Source organism: Cucumis melo, chromosome 6 (assembly GCF_025177605.1).
Source record: "Cucumis melo cultivar AY chromosome 6, USDA_Cmelo_AY_1.0, whole genome shotgun sequence".
NCBI lineage: Eukaryota > Viridiplantae > Streptophyta > Magnoliopsida > Cucurbitales > Cucurbitaceae > Cucumis > Cucumis melo.
The window spans coordinates 29,653,908-29,676,555 of record NC_066862.1 but is presented as its reverse complement, the minus strand read 5'-3'; the positions used below and the strand labels follow the sequence as shown (position 1 = coordinate 29,676,555).

The window sequence follows — 22,648 nt, the reverse complement described above, 5'->3', positions numbered from 1 at the left end:
TTTTTCCAATAATTCCTTATAAAATAAAAAAAAATTCTCCTTAATTTAAGAATAAAAAATAAGTAACGTAACTAAATAATTCCATTTCTTAAAAAAAAATGAAAACAAATGCAAAAAACAACAAACGATAACCAACAACGTTGTCATAACTGCCATACAATCTATTAGTTTTTCTAATTTTTTTTATCAATGACAAATTATATTATACCCTAAGAAATTGGGACGCATTTAGATCAAGAAGCTGGGGTGGGTAAGAATGATGCCAATAAGTTTAATTTTTATTTTGTCCAAGCAAAATTCTCAAACCCTAGTGAGAGCCACTAGACAATTACCGACAATTTGACATGTTCTTAAAGTAAGAGTCTTCATCTTTCATACTAAATAAATAATATCTAATTCAAAAGTGAATTAATGGAATCCAACACCAAAAAAGAAGCTAATTGGATAAGCTTCATATAATAATAATTATGATTCTTTAGTATCCTTTCTTCCACATTAAACCTCTATAAATAAATTGGAAGCTTATAGAGTTCTTTTCACTGCCAAGTACCAACCAAAGTTCTCTTTGAAGAGTAAAAAAAACTTAGTTCAAACTCCAATGAGCTCTCAAATTTCATCTTTACTTCTTCCTCAACAAATGAGTGCATCACCATCCATCAATGGTGATGCTAGAAGATCAGCAAACTTTCCACCAAATATATGGGGAGATTATTTTCTTTCCAACACTTTTCAAACCATGGTAGTGAATCTTTTCTTGTAAATAATATCATACATATATATTTTTCAACATTTTTTTGAACCTATTATTCAATGTTTGTTCATTGTTCTTCTTCTTCTTCTTCTTCTTTTCTTTTTCTGGTTTTTAAGCTTTACTAACTTTTAATTTGTCTTTAAACTTGTTGTTTTAGTTTTGGAAGTTTGATTATTTATCGTTATTTACTATATATCATGACTCCCTAAGATTTAAAGAAGTTGAGTACTATATAAACTCTCTAATTTTAGTGACATCGTCGTTTGTATTATGAAAATATTCTCTGGAATAATATTGCTTTTTACCTATTTTGTGGAGGTTGCTAACACACTCTTCACGCATATTTGTGTATCGATCTTTCTCTTTTTTTTTTTTTTTTACCTGTGTGAATTTTGTAACAATTTTTCATGTGATTCATCGGGTAGATTTATTTGATTCTACTCGACATTTAGATATTTTTTGTTTGAGTCATGTGTCCAAATCAAGTTGTTTTACTAGGAAAGATTATTCTTTTTATCAAATTTAGGTTGTCTCATCAAATTTAGTAGCATATAATAAAATAAAATCTTGTATATAATAAGAGATTTTTTGAGACAGTACTGTATTCTCCCGTAATAAGATAGGATTCTATTAATATCAATATCGATCAATGCAATAATATATAGACATCGACAATCTATGAGTCTCTATCATTGATAGAATCTAAAATTTTGCTATATTTTGTAAATATTTTCAGCAGTTTTACTATTTACAATAATTTTCTTACGTATTATTTAAAATTTTCTATATATCATTGGATCGAGTCCAAGACTATTTTTATCTTTTAATCCTTACTTATTATTACTTTTTCTTAGGAGATGGAAAATGAAGTTGAAAAAAAAGTGGAGGAAATGAAGGAGGAAGTAAGAAAAATGTTGATTACCTGTGTTGAGAAGCCTTTCGAACAACTAATCTTGATCGATTCGATCCAACAGTTGGGATTAGCTTATCATTTTGATATCGAGATTAAAGAAGCACTCGATGATGTTTATATGAATTATAACAACCTCATTACTAGCGAAAGTAATGAAGATATTCACATTGTGTCTCTTAGGTTTCGTTTACTTAGACAGCAAAGATACTCTATCTCATGTGGTAAGTTATTGTCACTTATTTATTCTCATTTTTTGTTTATTCTATTATCCCCTAGCTTTAAAAGAGTTATTGTTTTATTTTATTGAAAATTTTTAAACTAGACTAATTTAATAGTAAATGAAATTATCTCTTTTGGACAATAAAAAGGCAAAAACTTTAGTAATTTTAGTTTCGAAATTGACAAATTGTTCTATGGAACAAAAATTACTCAAAATATTTATAAATACGATAAAACTTTATATTATTTATTGTTATATTTGTATTATATTTTGATTCATATTTTGTTATATTTGAAAATCCATTCTTTTATATAAGTAATATTCAAACTTTTTATGTTATATTTATTATGTATTTGATAAGGAAAATAATAAATGGGTGTCTTTATTTCTATTTTGAAAAAACCATTTTTCTTTAAAAAATGCTTTTAAAATAAATTTTCAACACAAGTGTGCCAAGCATATTGCATTATTATTTTTTATTATTTTTTTAGAAATATAAAAACTAAAAAAAATTATTTTGTAAATATTTCAATTCATTTTTCTATATTTAAAAATAGCTCAAACACAAATAGATCGCAAACCAGATAGAAGCTAAGGGACTGTTTGGGAAAAGGAGTTATGTAGGGTTAGTTTTACCATAATATGTGTTTGGGAGAGTGTTTAAAAATGTAGTTTTATGACAAGATGTATTTGAGGGAGGGTTTAAGAAAGTAGTTTCATAGGAAAGTTGAAAAGATTGGGTTATGAGGAGTTGAAAAAAGTTTAAGAAGAAAGAGAGGGAGGGACGAGGTGTTATGATAACCCTAAAACAAGGGTTTTGATAACCCTTCTTCCAAACAAGAATAGTGATAACCCTTGGGTCAAACGACCCCTTAATTTTATATATTATTTTCAAAATTCCCACATTGAAACATTTTCTTTAGAAATAAAAAATTACGAGAAGCACGATAAACAATATATAATAGTTATGCCAAGCACTTCTATTGCTCAAAATCCAAAACCAAAGAAACTAACTCAAAAACATTACCAAATACCTCGTGTTAAGTTAATGTCAAATAATACTAACTATATTCGTCTCTCTAATTGAAAAACAGATATATTCAACAAATTTACCGATGATGAAGGGAATTTCAAGGAAACACTTACGAAAGACGTAAAAGGAATGTTGAGCTTGTATCAAGCATCTCATATGCGAATGCATGGAGAAGAAATACTCGAACGAGCATTCGCTTTCACGACCACAAACTTAAGAGCAGCCATTAATAATAGTAATGGAAGCCATGAAGATCGAGAAATAAGCTATGCATTGAAATGGCCTTTCTTTAAAGCCATGCCAAGGCTTGCATCAAGGAATTATATATCTTCCTACGAGGAAGATCCATTGCATAACCCTACTTTGCTTTGCTTTGCTAAGCTCGATTATAACTGCTTGCAAAAGCTTTACCAAAAAGAACTTCATGAAATCTCAAGGTGAGCATCATATTTTAATGCTTTTTAACAGCACATACATCCAAACTATTTAAGGTTTTGTTAGATAATTATTTGATTTTTTTTTTAAAGATTGTGTTTGTTTTTCACAATTTTTTATTCGTGGTTTTCATATTTTTTATATAAATTATTGAATACTATTTGCCGATTTCTAAAAAGAAAAAAAGAAACAAGTTTTGAAATAATTTACGTTTTTTCTTCTTTTAGTTTTCAAAATTTGACTTTTATTTTGAAAACACTCTTAAATGGGATGTCTAAATTTATTTTTCGCAAAAATAAAACTTACAAAATATAGAACTATGATTAGCGTAGACCCCTACTATGCACCAATTTTCCTTTTTTTCAAAAAAAAAAAAAGATCTTCTTGATTAATTTTTTACTAAACAATTGTGAGTTACACGAACATAGGTTCAACCAGATAATTTTTAAAATATTTTTCTAAAATACGTAGGTTCAAAATTTTGAAAACTAAAAAAAGTAGTTTAAAAAACTTTGCAATTTTAGAATTCGACTAAAATTCAAGTATTTCTATAAAACTATAGTATGAAATTGAGGAGAAAGTAACCTAGAATTTCAAAAACATAAAACTACAAATAAAATTGTTTACCAAACAAGATTTAAAATTTCATAGTTAGAGTTGGATATATAAAGTCATTTTTGTACTTCTAAAAGAAATTCATAATATGTTTTTCAACTAACAATTCTATTTTGTCTAATTAGGGACCAAACTATAAACAACAAAATCTAAAAAAAAAATTAAATACCATTAAATCCTTCATCAATGTTGAACCCATAGACATATGTTACATTGGAAATTTTAATCTCTATGTATTTTTATGTATAAAAATTAATTTAGGTGGTGGAAAGAGTTGAAGTTGATGGAAAAGCTAAGCTTTGCAAGAGATCGATGTGTGGAATGTTACATTTGGGCATTGGGAATATACTTTGAACCCGAATACTCTCTTGGTCGAACAATTGTAACCAAAGTCGTGGTCCTTACTTCTATTATGGATGATATCTATGATCTACATGCTACTTTTGAAGAACTCCAACTCCTCACCCATGCAATTGAAAGGTTTGCGACCTTGAATTTGTTATTTGACCGTACAAAACAAACTAAGTACAAAAGTATAACTAATAGTATTGTTCTCTCCTCTATTTAGAATGTAGCTAACACATTGTAAATAAACCATATATATCTATGCATCAATCTCTTTTGACATTTCTTTGTGTTTATTACTCGTTGATTTGGTGACGATGTATGTATTTGAGATTGATTTTATGTTACTTTTATTTTTCTTTTAGGTGGGATGACACTTGCATTAAGGGGCTTCCAGAATACATGAAAATATATTATGAAGCTTTATTGGACACTTATAAGGGAATTGAACAAGATATTAGCAAATATGACAATCCTTATGCCATCCATTATGCAAAAGAAGCTGTATTATTCTCTCTCCCTTGCCTTAAATTTCATCTCACACAGTAAAATATAATTTTTTTTTCTTTTTGCTTTCGTTTATTTTAGTTTCTATACTCTCAAAATATTTATTTTGGTTACCAAAATAAACAAAAGTTTTCAATAAAAAAGCCAAAACGAACATGAACTAAAGATAAATATAGAGGAGCATAAAAATACGTAGTATTTAAACCTAAAATATAGTAGCTCTTTTTTAGTGTAACAAATAGAAATATATAAAATAATTTGAACCTTCTATATATATATATATATATATTATTGTTGAGCTATGTTCATGTAGACACATACAGACACTCTCTCTTTTAACCAACTTAAAGAAAAACATGTAACAATACGAACATAGATCAACTGACATAAAGTAGCTAGTTGTACTCTTAATCGTCTCAATTAGAGCTCACATAGTTCATCAACGTATGAGCTGTTCTATGATCCTTCGTTAGTATATTGTTTTTATTATTATTTTTTTGCATATTATATTATACAGATGAAAAGACAGGCTAGATACTACTTCTTTGAAGCAAAATGGTACAAAGAAGAGTATACACCAACAATAGAGGAGTACTTAAGAATTGGAAGAGTTACTGCTTGCTACTCGTTGTTTTCTCCCATTTCATTTCTTGGTATGGGAAATGTTGCTTCAACTGAGGCCTTTGAATGGATAGAGAGTGACCCCAAAGCCCTTGTTGGGTCAGGAGTTATTGGTAGGATCATGAATGATATTGTTTCTCATAAGGTATGCAAATTATATCCATCTCTCAAAATCATTCATCATGATATCTTATTCTATGATTATTGAATTCTAAATTACTTTTTGAAGACTTAGGTAATTAAGTGATCGTTTTATTAGATTTGTTAGTATAAGTTGATGTGATTGAGTTTAAAGTCCTGATTATTTCAAGTTCTTATAATATATTATGTACGTATAAATATTAGAACTAGAGTTTAGCTTATTGAATATATACATATGTGCACTCATCGTTAAATTTCAATAATACGTACGAATGTCAATACCAAAATACCTCATGTTTTCGTCTCTAATTGTTTTGTTTGATGTATAGTTTGAACAAGAAAGAGGTCATGTTGCTTCTGCTGTAGAATGTTACATGATACAATATAACGTACCAGAAAAAGAGGCGAGACAAGAATTAGAAAAGCAAGTTACAAATGCTTGGAAGGATATAATTGAAGATTACATCAAATCTACTGAGAACGATGTTCCAAACACTATTTTTAAGAGTGTTTTAAATCTTGCTAGACTCTCAGATACTTTCTATAAAGATGAAGATGGATATACATGTTCAGGTGGAGAAACCAAACGTATGATCATATCTTTAGTTCTGGATCCTCTACCAATTTAAATGTAATTTTCAACTATAGATTCTATCTGTATGAGTTTATATATGTGATAAAATGTTTTTATGTATTGGATGTGATGTATTGAATTCTTAGGAACAAAAACTTTGTAATAGTGCATTTTGTTGGAAGACCTAATTGAGATTTTGAGTTTAAATAATTTGCATGCAATAATTACAAATAATTAAATTAGTGGAGGTTGAAATTTGAATTGAGTAATAATGATAAAATATGAAAAGGAGTGAAGTTACATATCAAGGTCAAATTTTAATGGAATTTATTGAAAATACACGAACTAAAATTGGACAATTGAAAGTTCACAACCAGTTGCCTCATAAACATGTTTCTTTAGATCAATCATCATTTTATAAATGAGAAGGTTGGATTATGTGAAATTTCATTACATTATTAAAGGTTTCTTTTGACCGTTTGGAATGAAAAGAATCGTTGCATTTTCGATGATTAAGAAATGAACTTTCACTCTTATAACACATTAGAACACCCTTTGGGATTTGGCAATTTCATATAATCAATGAAATTATGATAGAATGTTTCTCATAAATATTATTGAAAGTATGGATACTACAATAATAAATTAACATAAAACTTTGAAGCATTTTAACCATACTATTTTAGAAAAATAAAGTTTAGGATTATTTAGTACCATTTAGATTTTAAAAAATTAATAATAAAGAATAACATTTATTTAAAATTTCCAATATATTTTATCATTTTTAAATTTTGGTTATCTCCCAATCTTAAAATTTTCATCTATATTTTCATGTTATGTTTTCGATAGAAAATCAACAAAAAAAAAATAATAATAATAAAATAATGATAAGGGGTCTTTTAAAAATTATAACAAAGCGACAAAATATTTATATTATATAAAACAATTCCGAAGACGAAAAAAACATACATACCCACAGGTCACGGTAGAAAATATAAAAAATGTCACGTCAACCACATCGTCAACAACGTGCGTAATATATTTGGTACACGATTGTTTAGATTTGACTATTTTTTAGTACACGATCGTTTAGTTTAGATTTGGACCCAAATTTAAATGATTTTTTTTTTAAAATTTAGTACACGATCGTTTTAATTTGGTTAAATGATTTTTTTTAAATTCACGGTTGTTTAGATTTGTTTGATTTATTTTTTTTACACGATCATTTACATTTTGCTACTCCAATCTAAATGATTTTTTTCAAGATTCTTTATACCATCTTTTAGATTTTGCTATTTTTTATATACGGTCGTTTAGATTTGGTACCAAATTTAAACGACGTAAAAAAGAAGAGAAAAAAAAAAGAAGAGAAAAAAAAAGAAAGACATGGAAAGAAATAGCAGCGGAAAAAAAGAGGAGAAAGACGAGGGGAGAAATCGCAGTGAGGAGGAAAAAGAAAGATGGAAAGACAAATATAAAATATTTAAAAAATAACTAACTTCATCACATTTGTTTACACGAACAATAAATAATTTGGTATTTTGTTATATTTATAAAAATTTCGGACGTGAAAATGTAAATATAATATAAATAACATAAGAATAATTAGTTTAAAAACCAAAACTATTTCAAGGAGGAATTGTTATAAATAAATAAAAAAAATTAAAAGAGTATTGTTATGAATAGAAAAAAAGAACCTACTTAAAAAATATAGTAAAAGTTTTGAATGAAATATAAAACTTTTTATGAATTTTGTTATATTTTGTAAATACTGTAAACGAGTTTGAAAAAAATTCAATAAATTAATATATTTTCTTTCTTTTTTCTTCTAAATAGTTTTCTTTTTTTTTTTTTTACTTTCTAAAAATATTTTGTTTGTATAGTCTACAAACAAATTCCAAAGAATTGGATATATCATATTTTCATCTAAATTTGTATGAAATTGAAACGAAACTTTGATATTGAAATCAACATATTAAAAAAACATTTCTCTTTTATATTTTTCCTTCACCATTTTCTTTGTATTCAACTCAGCTTTCTTCTCTTTTCCGAAACCCTTCTTCGCATTCACTGCCCCCCCTCCCTCCCATTTCCAGCTTGGAGCTTACTCTTCGCCGCCTCCCCGACGCACTCTCAGCTTCTTCCGACGTACTTGCCGCCGCTCCCTTTCCTCTCACACTCTTTCGCTTCTCCAAGCAATCACTTACTTATCTCTGTTGTTGTTGTTGTTTTCTTTTTTTCCTTTTCTTTCTCAGAATCAGAAACAGGGGTTCTTCCCTAACCTACGCCGTAGCCGGCTTTTCAGATCCACCTCAAGGTTTTTATATTTTCTTTTTATCATTTTTCTTTTATTTTGGTTGGTTGATTTATACTATTGACTCACGAACAGGAATCGACGAATTCTTTTGTTTTCTCTGGTTGATTTCTTCTTCTGCCAATGTTCAAAACTAAGATTGCATCACATGTTAGAAGAAACAAACGAAAAAGAAAAGAAAGCTCACTTGTAGTTTACTTCGTTTTAAAAATGGCATCAATTAGAGTGATTTCAACTTCATTTTGCCTTCAGGTTCTGGGTTGTAAGGGATAGAGTTGTTGTTGTGGCACTTTCAGAGAGGGTTTGTGATTTGACCATGCAAAATCTGCATAATTTAATTTACCGTCTCAGTTCCACTTCTCTTGGAAAAAGTACAAATACTTCAAGACTTCTAAAACAAAATGTAGGATGTAATTTACTTGTTGATTCAGTTTCAACATTGAAGCATGTTCAAGGAGCTTGGTTAACCACTTTGAGAGAGTTCTCTGCGAAATCTGGTGGATTTGGTGGAGGTGATACTAAGAATGAATGGGATAAAAGTGTGAGTGAACCGTTTCCTGGCCCGACATCGGATGATTTAGGCTGGGATTCTGTTTCCTCTTGGTCCACTGGATTGACCAAAGAGCATTTTGATGGGGAGGCTGTTGGCCGCAAGGCTAGTGGAGGGGGTTTTTCGGAATCACCCCAGTCTTCAATAGTTTCTGGGTTGCAAGAGTATGAAGACACAGTAAGGGAACTAGAGGCGGAAAACCGGAAAAGCAAAGTCTATGTGGAAAAGTGGGGTGAAAGGATGAGGGAGATGAGCATTCTTTTGAAACAAGTAAAAGAGCCTGGTGCTAGAGGATCTTATCTCAAAGACTCAGAGAAGGCCGAGATGTATCGCTTGCACAAGGAGAACCCTGAGGTATATACCATCGAGAAGCTTGCTAAAGATTACAGGATTATGAGGCAAAGGGTTCATGCCATTCTTTGGCTGAAAGAGCTTGAAGAGGAAGAGGAGAAAAAATTGGGCCATCCCTTGGATGATTCTATTGAGCTTTTACTCGATGATTTCCCTGAGTATGTTACAAATTCCTACCTTCTCTTGAACAATGGCACTAATAAGTAGTCTTATAATTCTTTTTTATAAAATTTTAGATTGATATCACCATAGTATCTTAAAAATGATTTATCCCTTTATAATTCTGTCTTTGGATAGACAATCATCCTTTTAGGAAAAATAAAACCACTGTGTTCTTAGGACTTCTATTCTATAATATCTTGATTTAAGATTTCAAGGAAAGCAAACGACGAACATATATGTGATTGGTACCTGAACACCTGTTTGGTTTTTTATGTTTACGGTTTCTTAATGTTTATTTTTATTCATATGTAAGATGTTTTATGAAAGCACATGTTTCCTTGTCTAACTTTCAAATGAGTTTTTGAATAATTATGATGTGAGATTTGTAATCGTTTAATAATAATTTACCACCACACAGTAGTCTTTTTCTTCATAAAACTATAAAAGATACTGTTGATTGAATCAAATACATTAGTTCTGGCTAATATTTTAATTCTCCATGAGGTACACGTTTATAATATGTTAATTACTTTGTCTTTGAATTATAACTTTTAATCGTTTTTTTTTCTTGAACCCCGCCCACCACTATTAATATTAAATCTTCTAAGGTGAAGTTCAATGTTTGAAAGTTTTTTTTTAGCAGACAATTCACTGTCTAAGATTATTTCGTTATATTAATTAATGCTCCTGTTGTGATTAGCTTGGAAGGTAAAATATCTAAAAGTGGACGTGCATAAAATTTTGTTGTTACCACACAAAAGATTTTTAAGTTGACATGTGTGAACTTGTTTACCATTGGCATCGACCTCTTAAGTCTTGTCTCCCTTATAGCCGGTTAATAGATTTATTATCTTGTTCACAATTGTCATCTTATTTTGGTTACCATTGGCATTGTTTCTTGCAGATTCTTTAAATCCCATGACCGAGAATTCCACGTGGCTTCCCTTCCTTACAAACCTGATTTCAAGGTTATGCCCGAAGGTTGGGATGGTACAACCAGAGATTTGGATGAAGTCCATTATGAGATTTCCCAAAAAGAAGACGAAATGCTTTATAAAGAATTTGTCGAGAGGTTAAATTTCAACAAAAAGAAAGTAAGTTCTGTTGTACTCATGCTACACTATTTGGATATGAAATGGCTGAGTAATGAAATAGAATCTTCTTGAAGCTATTTACCAAACAACTCTTACTTCATTGGACTTGGATGATTCTGAAATGTGAAATTGATATTAATGAACAATGTTTTAATAGGCTAAAGACAGGATCGAGCCTTTACATAGTTAATGATGATGATGGATATTTATCAAAGGGAATTGTAGATATGATGTCTCTAATGATATAATGGTTTAGGTGTACAAATACAAACAGACCCGATTTTCTATTTGCACATAACAATAACATCATCAATAACATAACAATATGTTTTCTTTGTAATGCAGGTTGCAGGAGAGGTCTTCTGCCACAAATATAGTAGGCGTCGTGCTGCAGATGGGTGGAAATTCACAGTAGAGAAAATGGGACCTCGAGGAAAACGGGGAAGTGGTGGTGGATGGAAGTTTGTCAGCTTGCCCGATGGTTCAAGCCGGCCATTGAACGAAATGGAGAAGATGTACGTGAGGCGAGAAACACCCCGCCATCGACGTAAAATCCTTCCATGATAAGTTTTGAGCAGTTGCCGGTCATTTCGTTTGTGTATTTCATGATATAAATAGTTTGAAAAAAACTGGATAGATCCACCAGGATGATTTCGCAATTTTCTTGTTTGGCATCATCTGAAGTAGGATTTTCTCTTTTTGTGACTGACCTGTTTTTGTTTGAACTTTCTTGCATTGATGTTGTAGTTTTCCCTGATAGTTCAATATCTGCATAACAGATTTTTTGAATAATGTAGCCTGAGGATAAAAAGGTTGGAGAAACATATTGATATATAGTTGAAAGTTGAAACTTTCTTTTTATTGCTTTATTAGAGGCCATTTGTTCTATTTAAGAACGTGTAGTTTTAAATTAAATTTTGAATTTAAGTTTGAAAGCTTAATCTTTTTTTAATTATGATTACAACTACCGGTTTGTCTGGGTTATGCACTTGATGTTAAAGAAACACAATAGGTTAAGAATTAATGGACATGAATGAAAATTTAAGATATACTTCTAAAGTTCAAAGTTTAAGGATGTGTATAACATGTGAATCTAAAATTGAAATTCAAAGACTTATTAAACATTTTTATTCTGTGGTCGTGATATGAGTGAAGACAAGAGGTTATGGTAATTTTAATTCCACAAAAGATATATTCATTTTTATGTCTAATTTTAATTCCCCAAAGAAAATGTTGATTTAGAAAATATACAAAATGTAACAAAATTTAAAATTGAACCAATAGAAGTCGAAATTTGAAAGGGGTTGTTGAACACAAATATGAAAATTTACAAGGACCAAATTTGCAATTAAGAAAAGAAAATTGGCATTCAGCTGAATGAGGAGCAAAATGGGAAGTGAGAGTGAAGCAATGGCGGAGCAGAACTCCATGGAAGCACTAGCCAAGCTCGAACACCGGCAGACCCTAATCCTTCATCGAATTTCAAACCTCGAGCTCAAATACCTTCCAAATCTTGACTCTCCTCCTTCCTCTGTTCCCTCTGATGGCGCTGATGACGACACCGTGGCTCGACTCTCTGCCATTCTTAGAACCAACGCTGTCAACGACTTTTCCTTCAAAAGGGTGCCTTCCGATTACTACGATTGGGCCCTCGAAGCGCGACGGGACGTTCTTGATGCTGCCTCTATCGACCATCTCTGCAAGAGCATCGTTCTGGTGCGTTTTTGGAATCGGATTCGTTCTTTTTTTTGCAATTTATGATTTTGAGAGCGTATGTTGATTGCATTTGGCCCTTTTCATATCGTATTTTCTTTATTTGGATTTGAAGTAGTGGGTATTGCGTAGACCGTAGAGTACTTTCTGGAAATGCTTCCGATGGAATTACCATGGTTGTTGAATGTCTCTCTTACTGAATTGTATTTTTTTCTGTTGGAAAGGGATAGGGATTTTGTGGTAGTTAGAAATGTATTGAACAAAGCATTTGTGTATTTAAGTCCTTAATCGTGGGGTTTTCTTTTTTCTTTTTCTTTTTACATTTTATTTGATAAGACAATGATAATTCATTAGTTTGTGACTTGTGAGTATATATGCTCCCAAAAATTTCTTACACATTTTATGCTAGATTGCTTGAAACTATCCTTTTTGTAGCAAAATCGGGATTTTGTGGCAATACCATCAAGGGATATTTGTTGAAAAGTTAGTAGGAGAATTTTAGATGGGATTGAACTAGATTTGTATGGTTTTCAAGGTGCTTTCGTATATAGTAGTTTTTAGTTCAGACACTCTTAAGATTTTTTATAACTTTTCTTAATTAGTGCTAATTTGAGAGTGAGTTTCCCGAATTTTTTCAATTTCTCTATCTTTTAATGAATTGTTTTTAGCAACAAATTAAATCTTATAATGTATAATTATTTTCACCTTCCATATAATTCTTGGCTAGGAAGTCCAATGATTTTACTTCTAATTAAGTAAATTTGCCCAACAGTATTTGAAAGAGAGAAGAGATGGGAAGGAAAGGCCCTTTTCATATTTTTATTACTTTTGCAAATGTGCTGTTTATACTTGATGATTGATATAAGTTTAGTCAAAAGGGTACATATTGCTGCTGATTTATTGACACATGCTTGACAATTGTTAGGTGTATGACTGTCAGTTTGAAGATGATAGACAAATTTCGTTGTCAAATACTGTGTACTTCGAGTCAGCCATTTATAGTTCAAAATTTAGTTGACAAGAACTCAGCATCTATTGTGTGCTACTGTAAAATATATTATATATCATATCTATGATCTTTCTTTCCTTGGCCAGTTTTTGTAGATGCTCAAAAATGACTGGCATTTGCTGTACTTCTGTTTTTTCTGTCAGGTAAATACTCAAGCCCCATCCCATGTGGTTGATTGCAGTGATCGCAACAATTCAAAATACTATATTGTTGTTGTTCAGGTATGACTTAATTTCCGTTTTATGCAAACAGCGTGGTCTAAAGATCTGATTATCTTTTAAAATATAACATTTCTGAATGCAGTATACTGCCAAATTTAATGCTGAAGCTGTTAAAAGCTTCCTGTATTCACTCAATGATGGCAAGATAGCAAAAAAGAAATTCAACTGTAAGTTTTCTAATATCCCGTTTTAGATTCCTAAATGATATTAAATGTGCTACTGCAAGCCTGTAATCTCACCTTAGCAAGGACAGAGACTCCTTATTTCCAAAATACAAACATTCAGCATAAAGACTTCTGACACACTAACTCCCCTAAATAGAAAACGCAATGCAAACCCTAACTCACATGAGCTACATTAGGTAGGTCAGGTGAATTCCTATTTCTACCCCTTCGAAAGTGCGTATTGACTATTGGGGGTTTGACAGTTACTATATTCACATGAATGCTTTGATTTAGTTAACTGAGGAGATTATGCAATCCAAGAACCATTAGTTTGTTCATGCTTTGATCTAGATATATGGAAGAACATGGGGAGGCCATGCAAAACCATGACCAAACCAACCAAAATGGCTACTAAAAGTGAGAACAAAATTATTGAAGTACCATAGTTGTTGTTGGCTTTAATAAAAATGAAAATGAAAAATAAAATGAAAATCACTAAACAAACCATATTAGAAAAGCAAAGGGGACGCACTGATGTTTCAGATGCTACAGTAGCTGTAAATGTTTTTGTTTCCATTTGTCTATTTAACATAGACAGCTATCATGGTTTCTAATTTACACAGTGAGACTTGCTCCAGAGGAGACGTCTGTGAAATTAACTGGATATGAGCATAATGGAGTGACATGCATTGGCATGAAAACGGATATTCCAGTAAGCACCTCAGTATCTGATCTTGACTTAATTTATCAAAATTATTCTAGCTCGAGCAACCCGTATGACCATTTTTAAGTTTTTAATTTATTCTTCTTACATATGTGCTTGAAAGATCCTTTAACCTCTCAAATATGTCCGTCATTTTGCATGGTAATGTTTTTTTTTTCCTTTTGCAAAAGTGACGATGGCTAAATTTTTTTGTACGGTTCTTGTTGTCTATTCTTGTTGGATGTGTTAGAAATAGTGGGCTTGGATCATGTTGAAAGCTCAAGGGTAGTTAAGATTTACTTTGCATTAATCTTTTATTATTTTAATTAGGCTTGTGTTGCCTATAAATATTTTTCCCTTTATACCTTTATTATCTTAAGAAAATAATAAGAAATATCAGCCTCGTGGTTTTTCTCCCTGTACTAAGGTTTCCATGTAAATTTGTGTTTGTTCTACTTCTCTACTTTAAATAGGATGGAAGGCTAACCTATATTAAATTCTATCATACCTTCTGTGTTCTTTAATTTCATCGTGAACATCTGTAACAAAGTAGGTATAAAATCTACCGTTTATCAGGAGAATGTTGTAACTAACTGAGGTAAGTTATAAAATCTAAAGAATGGGAAAAGGAGAATGATTAAAGTGTCATCACTAAGAGGAGAATGGAAAGGAGACCCAACTTAGACAAAAAAATAAAAGAAACTAACAGATGGACTTTGGGCCAACCAAGAGCAGCAGGTTCAACTTCAAACTCCCAAGGTAAACTTTTTTTATTTTTTGGTAATAGGAATATAGCCAAACAAAGTGAGAGATTATTGCTGGAAATATTCCTTTTGACCATGACTTGGTTTATGAAACATCTTCAATGGCGGAGACGCCATCCCCACTGAAACTAGAGTCCAGCTTTCTCATCTTTGGACATTATCAACTCATAGCTTTCTTACTTCAAGTTTGATTTCCTAAAAAGGTTCAATACTTAATGGTTTGGACCTAGGGCCAATAAAGCAGTAAGTACGGCAGTGTGCTAAGAATTGTTAGAGAGTAGAAACTGTTCGTCATAAATAGAAGGGTCGTGGGGAGGTAGCCTTTGTATAATTGTCTTGAGTATGCTTAAGAGGTGTGTATCCAAGTACTTCGAATTACTTAATTAATAGTTTCAAGTTATAATTACTTTATTATCTTTCAACCAATATTTCGAAGTCTTATTACATGGTTCATAAATGTCTCCCAATTACCTCACCCATGAGAATGTAGGAGATGAAGCAAGGTCAATTGTACGAATCAGAAATAGGTAAAATGTTTCCTTTGGTCTCGTGGATGTCAACTGATCCTTTAATCATCCAAGTTCATTTTTTTTCTTGATGGCTATTCACATAGTATGTGTATATCAAAACACAGAAAAGGCCTCACAACTTGGAGAAACGGTACTAAAATGATTGATTATTCCAAAAGATCACCTCTCACTACTCTATGGCTATTAAAGAACTCATGAAAAAGAATGCAACGTCAGTTGTCCTTTAGCCAATACAAGTAAACTGGCATGGAATCCCGGTATGTCTTTTCAACATTCCACTCTCGGCATATATTACAGACTAGGTATAAATCTACCATTTTTCAGGTAAGGCTTTCATACAACTAATTAAGATAAGAAACAAACTCAGAAATAGCAGATATCAAATAGTTAATAAATCAAATACTTAACATATTTGGGCTCTGTTGTCCAAGCTTCCTGGAAATGGAATTTCCACTAACATTGTTATACCCTAGATCTTTCTTGATTCATTGCCATCTGATTGTTGCCCAGCCTCCAGCTACTGTGTTGGACCAGTGTTTCAATTGACATCGCTGTCAACATTTTCTGTTGGGCAATATGTTGTGGTCCATTATTGCTTTTGCATAGACCAATGATTCTCTGCCAGTCTGCCTTCACTGAAAAATGTCTCAATCGGAAATTAGAACTAAAAGCTGGTTCGTTCGGCAGCAAGTGTTAGATTTTTTAGATTATGATCTAATACTAAAGTATATGGGGGCTTTATTGACTAAAAGTCATGGAAAATCAATCTACGAATATAAATATAAAAGTATACTTTCTGATGCGTCATTGACTATATTTGTATGTTTAATCGTGATCTTGATCGTGCTTTTATTGATTAGTTACATGCTCCTTTCAGGTGATTTTGGATGAAGCGATTGTGAAACTAAATCCTGATTACTTTTGGTTGGGCGGTGGAGAAATCGACCTGAAGTTGGGAATCAGGACATCGGAATTCATAAACTTTGTCAAACCCTTCATTATTAAGTGTAGCTAGGAGGAACCATTTTCACCCTGTTCAAGCTCAACAACAAATCAAACACAACAGACTAATACTACTACAAGGATCCAGGTTTTCAGTATTTCATCCTATTTAAATTCTTTCTACTTCTGAGTATCAATTGTTTTGTATGTTCCAAATGAGGATGAAACCAAAAACAGAAAGAAAAGAAAAGAAAATTTTTTCATGATTCCTTGGAAATGGGATTCAGCTATTTAACTTGTTACAATCTAACCATTAAATGAACATTAATGATTTTGATTAATGGACCACTTTCAATTTTGTGGTGATTATGATATGTGAGTGATGAAAAGTTAGTAGCAAACATATGCAGAATTTGTTGTTCAAAATGGAACAACATTGGAATTCATGTACGTAGAAGCAAGAACAAGCAGTGGTCATATCAATGCAATTGCCGGTGGCTTTTTGTGAACATTTATGAGCCCTGCTCCTTAACTTTGCTGCTTTTTGGCAAAGACTAAGGTTTGTTTTTTGATTTCTCAACTCTTTTTTGAAAGTGAAATTTTATTTTCAATCAATTATATCGTGTGCATTTTTTCTTTTTTAGTTAATGATTTTGAGGTATAGGATTTGGATATTCAGATTCAATTCTCTTTGTATGGAATATATAAAATAAGGAAGATTTAAACTAATTTGCTTGCTTCTTTTCTCTTGATTAGCAAAATGGGACTCATATTGAAAATGTTTGTAGAGAGTGAATATTGAACTCTTTTCTTTTTTGGATTGATTTCCGTATTTTTTTGATAAATTTGAGTTGTTTGATGGGTTGTTTTCAGATATAGCAAAATGAACTGATTTATTTATAAATATAGTAAAATGTCATTTGTGTATTATTGATAGACGTGTGATAGACTAATAGTATCAGTAATACACATTGGTGTATATTACTAGCACTAGTAGGTAGTGACATTTTATTATATTTTTGTAAATATTTTTAGCAGTTTTATCATTTAAAATATTTACTCTTGTTTGATTTTAAGAATTGGGAAATTAATTTGTCACTATTCATTTTCATACAAGTGTTGTAAAGGGAGTCTAGTTTCAAGTTAGCATCTATGCTTCTTTTCAAGTTTTAGTATGATATTGAAATTTTTAATTGGACAAAATAATAGAGGTCAAGGAAGAACAAAACTTGATTTAGCAGTGTTTCACGTAATTTTCGTCTTAAAGTTTAATTCTTTCCTTCCACCTCCGCAATTGTTGTACTTAAAAACAAACAAATTTAGTGTTACGCTTTATGAAAATCAGTGGTCAAGAAACTCTTAATCATCAAGGAGAAAAAAAAGAAGAAAAGAGAAGACAATTATGTATAACAAATCCCCAAGTGAGAGGAGAAATGGAAATTAAAATAACATAGAGCCAACTACCTTTCTCTTTTGATTTAAATATTAAAAGAGACCAAAAAGAGAAACAAACCACAATTTGCACATAGCACATCCTTGTCATTCATCCATTTAAATGTCCCCTTCTTTCTATTACAAAAATCATTTATTACTATAAGCACTTTATAAACAGAATATTTTAGAAAATAAACAAAAACACACCCCATTAAATATTATGCCCATCAAAATATAGTTGTATTTGTTCTCTCATCAACTTGCCCATATGTATATATATATATATATTCATTATTACTATTATTATGCTTGAAAAAATTATAACAATATAAACATGTTTGAAAAAGTTAATTTTTTACTAGCTACATTATCTTACATATTTTTCGTTCTAGTTCTAGTGTGAAGTATTGTAAAATTAATGTTATTATTTGTAGTTGTGTTTTAAAAGAAGTGATATTCAATACACATTATCGGTTCATATACTGATCTAATTAAATAAACACGTACGAGTTGTAGTTGTAGTCCTAATCTTCCCTTTGTTTTTCTAAATGAAAATAATAATGTTTAGAACTTAGTCAAATTCGTGCAACCAAAATGTTAGGTTTTGACCCCACATCATTATAACAAAATTGGATATCATGGAGAGTTCATCTCCCATTATTCATAAAATTACTTGTCATGTTTGGGTTTTATTGATCACTTTGTCATCCACTAGAGACTTTAGTCATGGAATACCTTTTTAAGAATAGGTTCAAATTTGATATAATTGTTGAAAGTTTAGAGACTACATCTAAAAAAATAAATGGGTGTGAATAAATTAATAAATACAAAACTTGGTCTAGGAAAACTCAAGTTGCATAAGTCAATTGATTTAGGGTATGTTTGGTATTTGGATTGACTTTCTACGCTTTGTCTTTCATTTAAACACTTTGTGTTTAGTAATCAATTTAGATCGACACTTTAGGGAAATACTAAGTGTATTATTATGCATATGGCAAGCCATGCATTTAATATAAGTCATCTAAGCTAGAGGAGTGTAAAGGTATCTGAATGACTTGTATTTAGTGGTTATAAGGGAATATGAAAATTTTAGATATAATAGTTATATATATATTGATAATCTTGAATAATTTTATCTAAAATATCCGAACTTTTAGAGTTATATCAATTAAAATCTCCATATAATGATTATTTTAATTTAAACGCTAAATTTTTGGAAAGAGAATAAGTTTTAGGACCTTGAAACTTGTAATTAATTTTACTTGATTCTTTTAAAATCCATTTTAAAATCATCAAATAAAATTTTTTTTCTCCACAAACCCTACTTGAGTAGATAAAAATTTATGATAAGTTTTTTTTTTCTAAAAATAAATCAAGAAAAATTGAGATAATTAATGAGAATGTGAAAATCACTCATATTAGTGAAATGCCAATAATATCCATTTGATTTTGATACGTAAAAAAAATCTAGAATAGAAAAGTTGGAGCCATAAATTTTATGGGTGAATGTCTCTTTGAGCTAAGCACTAATATTATATTACATTACTATATGCATTTAGAGAACTTTTATTACACATAACAAAAAATCTAACTTGATTATCATATTAATAAAACTTTTGAATTTTTAACTAATTATACAATTATTATCATAAAATTTTAATTTATACAATCTTCGATGTTTAGGGGAAATAAATTTTTACTTCAAACTTTGTTAACCAACGGATTTAATATAAAACAATATATTCAACTTTTATGTAAAATCAAATCTAAACCGGTGTTAACAACGATGCGTGCTTATGCAAAAATAGTACTAAAGTTGGGTGACTAGATGAAAAGTTCACGATGTGTATATATACCAAGTTAATTATATGAACATTATGTCTAACTAATTTAGTCTCACAATAAATTGTCATAGCTATTTATCAAACCCTAAACTTCTTGTACAAAATCTAAACCTATGTAAAAAAGTGTAAAAGAGACTTTAGTTGCTCATAATTTTAACCAAAGGTCAAACATTAATGAACTGTCTCATCTCTCGTGTATTGTTGAACTCAAAAAAAAAAAATCAATTTATTGAAAGATATAAATACCATCCGTTAAAAAGATCAAAAATTTGAATTTCTCTATTAAGAAATACGTTTTGGAGTCAATAGGTCTACTAAGATATCTCAATAAAATAAAGCATTTTTGTTGTTTTTTCTTTTTAAATATACATAGGGTCAGTCGGGTGCACCCGGGCATCTCCACTAGGCGGAAATCCCCTTAGCACCCTCATCACTCCCGCTAAAGCATTCTCCCTCAGCTTCAAAAACATGGAATAAAATGCACAAATTCTCACATCTTTGAAATTTCACTATTCTTTTCAACTCATACAACTCTTTTCTTCTTCACTCAAATTTTATAAATAGCAAAAACCCTTGAATACGTTTGCGCATATATATATATATATATATATATATATATATATATATATTTTAAATCAAAGATAAATCCTCACATAGTTTTTTATACTCTAATTCTTTTTTCTTTATTCCAAAATATATATATAAAAAAAAGACTTTAATTTTTGAAACATATTTAGATATTGATGGCAAATTTGAGAACTATTACATTACATATATGTATATATATATCTAGGGTCTTTCATTGTGAATAGGAGGCTTTCTATGGGGTTGTGCATAATCCATCACTACCATGTCTTCTCCAACTTCATTTTCCTTAGAATTCATCACTTTTTCTTTCATTGGAAGTTCCATTACCAATCTGCTTCCATCCTTCTTCATTCCCTGAGAAATTAAAATACCAAAGTTAATTCATTAATCACACACTCTCTATATTTCCAAATAATCCATTCCCTTTTTTCATGCAATTTACCATTCATATGCCTTTGTCTATATTAATGATATTATTATTTTGTACCAAAGAAATTAAATGGTGTCTATATCCACCATAATTATTGTCTTGACTCGAGAACTAAATGTTGATGTCGATAAAAATTATGAGATTTCCAAGTTTGTACAAATGTAAATAGAAATAATGATAAAAAGATATTATATGTTGGTTTCTTTGAAAACAAATATATTTGATATCGATAAACATTATATTTCGACCAAAAACCATTTGATTGAATTTTTAAATAAGATAATGTATGCATATATATATATATACTTTGGTTGACATGTTTATTGCATTATTTAGAGGGAAAGTATATTTTTATCACTTCATATATATTTTGATATTGAGTTTTATCAAGATGTAGACATGTTAATGAAAATGTCTACATATCTGAAAACTCCCCCTCCCCCTCTCATATAGCTAGCTAGTAATTATGAACTAAATTACAAGCTCATCTTTAGAAAGCACAAGATGGGAGATGAAGTATATATATATATATATATATATATATATATATATATATATATATGTAGTATACCTTTAACATTTCAATCCCAACAATAATCTCCTTATGAGGAAGAACCTTGTCACTGTTGTTTTTGTAAAAACTTCTCTCCTGATCATGATCTGTCCAAATCCCTTGAGAGATCGAATGCGGTTCAATCCTGGAAACAAAATTCGAGCTCTGGAAGAATCGAAGACGACTAGCGTCACACGCATGCAACGTAGATAAGAAGAATAAAAGAGTGAGAAAGAAACAAGGCATAGCCATGAGAAAGGAGAAAGAGAGAAAGTGAAAGAGAAGAAGGTTTTGTTTGGAATAATGAGAGATGGAATTAGGGTTATAGGGAAGTATATGTAATGGAAGAGGGAAGTGATAGAAAAAGAGAGAGAGCATTAAATGAGGATGGAAAAATGTTTGTTATAGAGAACATGGAGTTGTTTGGGCTATGAACCTTCAAAACTAACTCTCAAATATATGGTGGGCTCTTCTTTGTCTCCTCAATATCTAACTTTTTTTAAACAATGGAACTTACGGAGAGAGAGAGAGAGGAGAGAAATATGTTTATAGTTAAACCTATGAATGGAAGTTTATGAAATTTCACAAAGGAAATAATTTAATTACATGTTAATTGAAAAGAGGGTATATAGTTCATAACCAATCAATTAAGAATGAAAAAACAAACAAACAAACAAACAATTCTTTGTTTTGTTTTGTTTGATTTTTTCCTCCTTATTTTAGGTTTCTTTTGTTCACACTTTTTAGTTAAATAGGCTCATCTGGATTTCTCAGAATACTAACTTTGCAATTTAGTTTGATTCAAAGTTGTTAAACAGTTCATGATCAATTCCAAAGTTGATATGTTAAAAAGTAAATTTAATGTGTTAATATTTAAAATCTATCGAAAGTTCAACAAGTGGAAATCAATATTGTTTGATAAAGAAATGACAATACATGAGGAGTTCGAATGTAGGACATATTCAAGTTAAATCGTCATTCAACCTATCTCTTAAGAAAAACATACAAACTCTCACTACAAGAATTTTGGTTTCTGTCGACAACTCTTTTGGGCAACATAAAAAAAATGTGGGCAAAAATATGATATGTCGACGTAGTTTCATTGCATGGACACATATTCGTTTTTG

The 22,648-nt window shown here is 30.4% G+C and overlaps 4 protein-coding genes across 6 annotated transcripts; 3 read left to right on the top strand and 1 right to left on the bottom strand.

Annotated features, from left to right (window-relative positions):
* Nucleotides 1-555: 555 nt before the first annotated feature.
* Nucleotides 556-6,343, top strand: LOC103490898 ((-)-germacrene D synthase-like). The gene is made up of 7 exons (XM_008450643.3): nt 556-739; nt 1,606-1,885; nt 2,979-3,354; nt 4,229-4,447; nt 4,678-4,816; nt 5,337-5,585; nt 5,911-6,343. Exons 1-7 carry the CDS (start codon nt 599-601, stop codon nt 6,208-6,210), a joined length of 1,704 nt encoding a protein of 567 aa, XP_008448865.2. The 5' UTR covers nt 556-598; the 3' UTR covers nt 6,211-6,343.
* Nucleotides 6,344-8,110: 1,767 nt separating this feature from the next.
* LOC103490896 (protein GAMETE CELL DEFECTIVE 1, mitochondrial) lies at nt 8,111-11,495 on the top strand. Of its 3 annotated transcripts, none has more exons than XM_051086482.1 (5): nt 8,111-8,303; nt 8,411-8,472; nt 8,722-9,528; nt 10,437-10,626; nt 10,972-11,495. In XM_051086482.1, exons 3-5 carry the CDS (start codon nt 8,786-8,788, stop codon nt 11,188-11,190), a joined length of 1,152 nt encoding a protein of 383 aa, XP_050942439.1. In that variant the 5' UTR covers nt 8,111-8,303; nt 8,411-8,472; nt 8,722-8,785; the 3' UTR covers nt 11,191-11,495. The 3 variants fall into 3 exon arrangements, with proteins under 3 accessions (XP_050942439.1, XP_016900637.1, XP_050942440.1); XM_051086483.1 differs by having other exon boundaries at nt 8,135-8,303; nt 8,545-9,528; XM_017045148.2 differs by having other exon boundaries at nt 8,121-8,472.
* Nucleotides 11,496-11,893: 398 nt separating this feature from the next.
* Nucleotides 11,894-17,013, top strand: LOC103490895 (uncharacterized). Its single transcript, XM_008450641.3, has 5 exons — nt 11,894-12,342; nt 13,492-13,569; nt 13,652-13,736; nt 14,357-14,445; nt 16,608-17,013. Exons 1-5 carry the CDS (start codon nt 12,004-12,006, stop codon nt 16,743-16,745), a joined length of 729 nt encoding a protein of 242 aa, XP_008448863.1. The 5' UTR covers nt 11,894-12,003; the 3' UTR covers nt 16,746-17,013.
* A 3,591-nt stretch (nt 17,014-20,604) lies between these two features.
* LOC127149957 (uncharacterized) lies at nt 20,605-21,832 on the bottom strand. The gene is made up of 2 exons (XM_051086481.1): nt 21,540-21,832; nt 20,605-20,892 (listed from the first exon to the last, which is right to left on the bottom strand). Exons 1-2 carry the CDS (start codon nt 21,771-21,773, stop codon nt 20,740-20,742), a joined length of 387 nt encoding a protein of 128 aa, XP_050942438.1. The 5' UTR covers nt 21,774-21,832; the 3' UTR covers nt 20,605-20,739.
* Nucleotides 21,833-22,648: the final 816 nt, after the last annotated feature.